At 40.7% G+C, this 6786-nt stretch overlaps 2 protein-coding genes across 2 annotated transcripts; both read left to right on the top strand.

The window, feature by feature from the left end:
• The first annotated feature begins 314 nt into the window (after positions 1 to 314).
• gcna (germ cell nuclear acidic peptidase) lies at positions 315 to 3800 on the top strand. The gene is made up of 12 exons (XM_070913969.1): positions 315 to 404; positions 858 to 1050; positions 1147 to 1219; positions 1361 to 1410; positions 1511 to 1577; positions 1676 to 1746; positions 1846 to 2253; positions 2361 to 2526; positions 2653 to 2797; positions 2936 to 3071; positions 3229 to 3433; positions 3569 to 3800. Exons 1-12 carry the CDS (start codon positions 315 to 317, stop codon positions 3798 to 3800), a joined length of 1836 nt encoding a protein of 611 aa, XP_070770070.1.
• A 1227-nt stretch (positions 3801 to 5027) lies between these two features.
• LOC139291690 (olfactory receptor 10G4-like) lies at positions 5028 to 6379 on the top strand. The gene is made up of 3 exons (XM_070913794.1): positions 5028 to 5243; positions 5347 to 5448; positions 5786 to 6379. Exons 1-3 carry the CDS (start codon positions 5028 to 5030, stop codon positions 6377 to 6379), a joined length of 912 nt encoding a protein of 303 aa, XP_070769895.1.
• Positions 6380 to 6786: the final 407 nt, after the last annotated feature.

Genomic DNA, 6786 nt, shown 5'->3' with positions numbered 1-6786 from the left:
ACTGAACTACTTTCAAATGTTGAGTCCAAACATACTGTTAGCTAGCAAGTTGCTAACGGTAACACTAACGTTTCTAGCTACACTGAGCTACGCGGCTTGTGTGGCTTTAGAACATCGTAGTTTTTGTATTAGTTAACTGAAAAAAATAAGTGCTTAAATGAAAATTATTCATTTTAACCATTAGCTAGCCTTACTTTGTGGCTTTATTGGTAGTTTATTATCTTATCAATCATAGGTTTGAGGTTAGCGCTGGACTTTAAATGTTAAATGACTGTCATGCTGGTTTGTGCACCGTTTTCTCAGCAGAGGACACTATGAATGATGATACCTGCAAATTATTTGAAAGAGTTGCTCAAAAGATGGGATGGGCTGACAAGGGAGGACTGGACACAGCAGAAAAAAAGGTTTGTTGCACACTTGCAAGCACCTGCAAACAATAACCGCGTTACCACCATAGACAACTGGTTTTTCTAATATTTTAAAACCTCATAAACTAACGTTAACATTACAGACACGTGTCTGGGTTACTGCCAGAAAGATCAGTTCACAAGCATATATTTAAATGTAGAGCTTCAATAATTAGTATTATTAGTCGATTAATCATTAGTTGATTATCAGCTATTTAATCTGCAACTATTTTGAGAATGGATTAGGTGTTTTAATAAGTGCCAAACATTCGCTGGTTCCACCTTCTTAAATGTGAGGATTTGATGCTTTTCTTTGATATATATCATAATTAACTGAATATATTTGGATTTTGGACTCTTGGTCCAATAAAACAAGTAATTTGAAAAGTAGTTTCATTTAAAAAAACAAGTATTTTCTGACAAAATGATTCATTCATTCATTATTTCTAGCTGATAAGCACCATTGGCAAGACTCGTCATGCTGCCACAAGTGGTCATCGATCTGTGGATCGATCAGCCTCACCTGTTCAGCTTGCCCTCTCTGACAGTGAAGATGATCCAGAGAAGGAGAACCAGTACTCCAAGGGCAACAATTACAGAAGCAAGGCTTTGATCGAGTCCAGTGATGATGACTTTGACCAATGTGAGTTAACTTGTATGAATATTGTGTATTGTGAAAATGACTGACTCATCTTGGAAATGCACAATTTTGTTCATTTAACCTTTTTTAATTCCTTAGTTCTTGTGGGAAGGGCTACACCCAAAACTAAACCTACCTCACAGAAACCGTGTAGTGCTGCAAAGAAAGACAGGTATGAAAATGGAGTGCACACCAAGTGTTTTCATGAAGAAACACCTTTGTCTTTTTTCTGGTTTAAATTTTACCTCTCATTTGTCTCATCAAAATTTTCGTCATGGTTGTTTAACTTCTAAACCATTTTTGTTCTTTTTAGTTTAAATGTTCTTGTGCTGAGCTCAGATGATGACGGCAGTTTTGAGACATGTAAGTGACCTTTTTCTGCTGGGTGCTGTTGTCTGGGTCAAACATTTGTATATCGTCTGTTACATTTTTACCTCATATATCCTCATTTTGTACATTTAAGTTCTGCAACGAGTGAAAACCCCTAATGCCAGGCCTAAGAAAATATCAGAGAGTGGGAGCGAAGACAGGTGAGTTTTTGTTGTATTTTTTTCCTTCAAATCCATTGTCACTGTCTGGAAAATATTGTTTTGAAAAATATCTATTTTTACCTTTCTTTATTCTAAAGCTTCAAAAACTTCATAGTGGATGATTGCTCATCAGACGATGACTTTATTGTGACGAAATCATCTTTCAAAGGTAACCTTATCAGTGCTGACGTTCTATTATATTTTTAAAGAAAAGCAACATAGATCTGTATGTGTATAACGGTGATGTTTTGTGTCCACTGTTTTGCAGTGCCTAAGAAGAGCAATACTCCAGCAGCCCAGCATCTAGTGAGGAGACCACTGTCTCAGTGTGACTCCCCAGTCTTTGTTAGTGACAGTGATGACGACGATAATATTGTCGTCAAGAGCACTTGGAGGACTCGTCACTTAAAACCTAATCCCCCGCCAAAGGCAAACAAGAACAATGCTCTGCTGCATGATAAAGAGGACAGTTCGCCATCTCTGCCTTTCCCCTCTCCCTTTTCTCTTCCTCCACTCAAAACCTCAACATCACTGGCCTCTTCCAAACGCATTCTTTCAGCACCTTCTATGCTTGATGAATCGGCCAGTTCTGAGGAGGAGTTCACATCCCTACTGGAAAGACTGAAAAAGAAAAACAAGTTCACTAGCACTTCATTCTCGCCTAAGAACACTCACGGTAACTGTTTTATTTGGATTGTTGCATTCCATTCGCTAGTTTTTTGTTGTCATTCTAGTTTTGAGGCTGATATCTATTGTATTGTTTTGTTTTGTTCTTAAATTTAGAAAACAATAAGGAGCCTCCAGTGTCACTTCCCCCTGTCAAGGGACTCACAACACCTGCCTCTAGATCATTAGGGGAAACACCTCTGCGTGTGAAGACACCAGGAAAGTCCACCATCTTGAAGCCTGCAGTCAGTCAGACTGAGCCCAGACATGGCCCCACCAGCAGGTACATCTGTTGACCAGTTTTACAGACTTGAATATTGGACAAACTTTTCCAAAATGTTAATGATTTATTCTATAATATGCCTTAAGGTACATTTTTTTGTCACTCACTCAGCTCTTTCCCTTGTAGGGTAGCATTGTGTAAGACCCCAGGGTGCTTCTTGCAGTCCTTATCAAACCCTGGCACCAGCTATGGCCGCAATTTTAAGCAGAACAAGGAAGAACTCACCAGCAGACTCTACCAGCTGTACAATACCAGTGTGTTTGACAGTAAGGTAATGAACAACAATTTTTGCCCTTGTTTCACTGACATTTTTTTAGAGATGTCCTCTGATTTTGAATGTATAAATATTTTGCATTGCTTCATTAACATATAGTCTGTTTCCTTTTTCTCTGTCTGACATGATTTCTAGCTCCCCATCAACATGTCAGTGACTTGGAATAAGAAGATGCGTAAAACAGCTGGTTACTGTATCACAGGGCAGGAGCGAGGTGGAGGGAGCCGCTATGCCCGCATTGAACTGTCAGAGAAAGTCTGTGATTCTGCAGGTAATGCCTCAGTAAGCCAGATAGACCAAAGTATAAACTGTTAGAAAGTCTCTGAATGTAAATATGCAATGTCATCTGCCATGCATAGTAAAACTTTCATGTCTGTTTATATTTGAGTGAATTTCTAAATCACATTGTCATTGTTCCTCCCTCCTAGATCGTCTCAGGGACACGCTGATTCACGAGATGTGTCACGCTGCAACCTGGCTGATTAATGGTGTAAGGGACGGGCACGGAAACTTCTGGAAGTTGTATGCTCGCAAGTCCACGCTGGCACATCCTGAGCTGCCCATGGTCACTCGCTGCCACAGTTATGACATCAAGTATAAATTCCAGTACCAGTGCACCCGCTGCCAGAATACGTACGTCTGACAGATTTCAGATTCATTAAAACTCTTAACCTTGTATTGCTCTTTATTATTCCCCTTGCATTTACAGACTTGTGTGTTCATTCCCGCTGGGTAACATTCATAACACTTTTCCAACATTCTCCACAGGATCGGGCGTCATTCCAAGTCGCTGGACACACAGAGGTTCGTGTGTGCCCTCTGCACAGGACAACTTGTCTTACTGATGCCTACCAAGCCGCGTGCTCCCACGCCTTTTGCCAACTTTGTCAAAGAGAATTATGGGACTGTACGACAGGAGCTAGCAGGACAAAGCCACGCAGAAGTGATGCGTAAACTTAGTGCAGACTTTTCCTCCAAGACTAAACTCAGTCAAAGCTGAGATCTTGACGCTCACTGTACTTACAGCCATGGACTGAGCTGTGCAACCACAGGAAACCTGTTCAGATTCTGAAATACCTCAGTCAACCAGTCTTACATCAGTGAGCAGCTGTGATTATTAATATTGAATCTGTTTTTCATGTCATTTCTGTATTTGTCAGTATGTGATTTATAGACCGGGTCTGCTGTAACTAAAAAAAATGAGCCTAAACAGCAACTTCATCTTTGTGTGTGTGTGTGTGTGTGTGTGTGTTTTGTCAAACAATGAAACCTGTTATCCTTGGTATCTAATATGTATCGGAGATCAGGTTTTTTTTATGGCATTGTACAGTAAATGTATGATTACTTACGCATATGTTTTTATATTTGACTTGTTTGATTTTCCTGTTTATGAGTTCTAAATAAAGTTTCAATGTGTGACTGTACATTAAATGGATATCTTGGTGTGCGGATATCTATGTGAACTGCTAAAAGTTATGTAACAAGAAACCTATTCCACAATAATTTTGCCTCATATTTATGACATTTCATTTTAATTACTTAAATTGTTTATTTATGATCGGCATGGAAAACATTAACGATTTTGGTAATTCGTTTTAACCATAATTTTACAAATTCATTCAATTTGAGTCCATTGGTTTTGCAGTTTTCATACTTGTATGTAGTCGTCAACTGATCTGCTTAAATTACACACCTTAACACATACATTTATGTCTTAATATTTTTTGCTCAACTCTTTTCCACACCCAGTGATCGTTCCATTTGAAATAGAATAAGACTGCTTTTGAATTCAGGTTGCAAGCATCTTTCTAAATGTTTTAGAGAAATATGGCAGTGAGTGTGGGCGAGAGAGGATGGCGTTGTGTTTTCCATGACTGTGCCTGCTATCAGGCAAATATTGACATATTGACTTTTGTATAATTAAGCAAATGTAATCCCAATAACAAACACTAGCTGTTGACACGTCACTGTCCACAGGGATGAGGTTTTCGGCCTGAGGTCTGTCACATTGACATGGTGAAGCTGAGTGAAGGACAGCCTGTGATGCTGGCTCGTAGCTGGAAGATTGAGTCGCCATCAGCCATCAGAATAAAACTGACTTCTGACCATGTGTCTGCTGTATCATGTCGTGTTAGAGATGCTCAAGAGAGAACTTTGAAACAGATGTGAGAGTGAGTGTATTACATCTTTTTCAAACAAGACTATCAGATCTGAGGACCCTTATGTCATGGATATCCACTGCAATGTGACAACACTAGAGGCCCAGACACAGATCAACTCCACCATCTACCACCTGGTTAAGATGGTCAGCATGTGTGTGAGCTGCACCTTGAACACCGTCCTCAGCGTTCCTTTACTCCTGGTCATCATGCGCTCCCCATCCCTCCTCAGACACACTCGCTTCCTGCTCCTCACACACCTCCTCTTGTGTGACAACCTCCAGGTAGGTCTACTTTTCCAATGCTTCCAAATGTACCTTTTCTTAATAACTGAGATGATGAAAATGTGCCCTTTGAGCTAAATGATCATCATCATTACCATTTCAGCAGCTCCTCTGGACAATCAAAGCAGCTCTCTTAATATCCAGAGAAGGTATACCTGTGACCCAGTGTCTGATCTTCTGTCCTGCTAGCCAGGCCTGCTCATTGGTTTGTAAAACATTGATTATATTATATATGATTTATACACCAGTCTGCACTGCCACTTACAGTATTGGTTACAAAGACCTCTTGGAAAGGGCAATTTCCTGTTCTTTTGGACATGGATGGGCATTACTCAGGTTTAAGGGATAGGTTAACATTACTCACGTGCCATAAACACATTGAAAGAGTTATTGGTCACTGTAATTTTTCCTCCAGTCCATATTGGCCAAGAAGAGATCTCTTCCTAACTGCTCTGACTCACCTGTTATGAAAACTGCACTGCTAAAACTTTGACATGGCAGGTAACGGCCAAAAGGGTTGCCTCTACTTTTTTTTTGCACAGGTGGACCTCTTCCTGAGCACCGCTCAGGCTGTGGACCGCTTTGTAGCTGTCAAGTGGCCCCTGCGCTATGAATTCTTGATGGGTCCTCAAAGGAAGAGAGCAACTGTTGCAGTCATATGGACCTTATCAGCTGCGCTTGGCAGTGTGGCTTTGTGTATCAGCCTCAGCACCATCCAGGTCAATTTCCCCCTTTCCCGCTGTCGACCTCTCATCCTTACACCCTGCCTGTCAGGGACATCGGCTCTGGTACTTTACTGCACCGTGGGAACTGCTGTGGTGGTGCCTCTCTGCTCTCTGACTATCTTGGGATCCTTCTGCCAGCTCTGCTGGGACATGCGTAAAGGAGTGCTCTGCACCAAGAGAGCTTGTGTGACCGTGACCCTCCAGGTGGCTCAGACTATTCTCTTTTCTGTTCCTGTGGTCATGGACAGCTATCTGATCCCTGGCTACCTGCACAGTGATGCTCTCGATATAGCAACCACCATCATCTACAACCTGGGGGTGTCACTCGTCCCTCTGGTCTATGGCTACCGCTCACGAGAGCTGCAGCAAAGGATACGACAGGTTACAACCAAAATTTGTCATAAAGTCTGATAAACATTCGTTTGAGGAGCTGATATTTATAAAATGATTTTACCCCGTGCTGCCTGAATGAGAAGAGCAGTATCTTCCTGTACAGCACAGTAGATTTTCCACATTGATTGCATCACACTTTGAATTTACTTGATTGTTTGAAATAGTAAGGTTGGATAGTTGAGTCAATATGCTGTGGTAAGGTAGCAGCATCTTCCTGTAATCCATTTGCATTTCAAAGGCAAACAATATGTGCAGAATAAAGAATAAAATGTATGATGAAAATTTATGATGTGAGTAAAACGAGTCAAGCTATTCAAATGCAGATGCTTATAATAATAATAACAAATAAAAGACAGGAAAGACTGCTTCAAGATATTTAATTTAAACACTTATATGCTGTATATCTACTCATTAAAGTCACTATG

The sequence above is a fragment of the Enoplosus armatus genome, chromosome 10 (genome assembly GCF_043641665.1).
Source record: "Enoplosus armatus isolate fEnoArm2 chromosome 10, fEnoArm2.hap1, whole genome shotgun sequence".
Classification (NCBI taxonomy): Eukaryota; Metazoa; Chordata; class Actinopteri; order Centrarchiformes; family Enoplosidae; genus Enoplosus; species Enoplosus armatus.
Note: the sequence above shows the minus strand (reverse complement) of the source record. Positions and strands in the feature narration are given on the sequence as shown.

Bases quoted from the DNA above. Each gene is read 5' to 3' on its own strand.
- gcna (XM_070913969.1), top strand. From the start codon at position 315: ATGAATGATGATACCTGCAAATTATTTGAAAGAGTTGCTCAAAAGATG. The intron at 1,747-1,845 runs GTAACCTTATCA...ACTGTTTTGCAG, and splicing joins GACGAAATCATCTTTCAAAG to TGCCTAAGAAGAGCAATACT. The intron at 3,072-3,228 runs GTAATGCCTCAG...CCTCCCTCCTAG, and splicing joins GAAAGTCTGTGATTCTGCAG to ATCGTCTCAGGGACACGCTG.
- LOC139291690 (XM_070913794.1), top strand. From the start codon at position 5,028: ATGGATATCCACTGCAATGTGACAACACTAGAGGCCCAGACACAGATC. The intron at 5,244-5,346 runs GTAGGTCTACTT...TTACCATTTCAG, and splicing joins TCTTGTGTGACAACCTCCAG to CAGCTCCTCTGGACAATCAA. The intron at 5,449-5,785 runs GTTTGTAAAACA...TTTTTTGCACAG, and splicing joins CTAGCCAGGCCTGCTCATTG to GTGGACCTCTTCCTGAGCAC.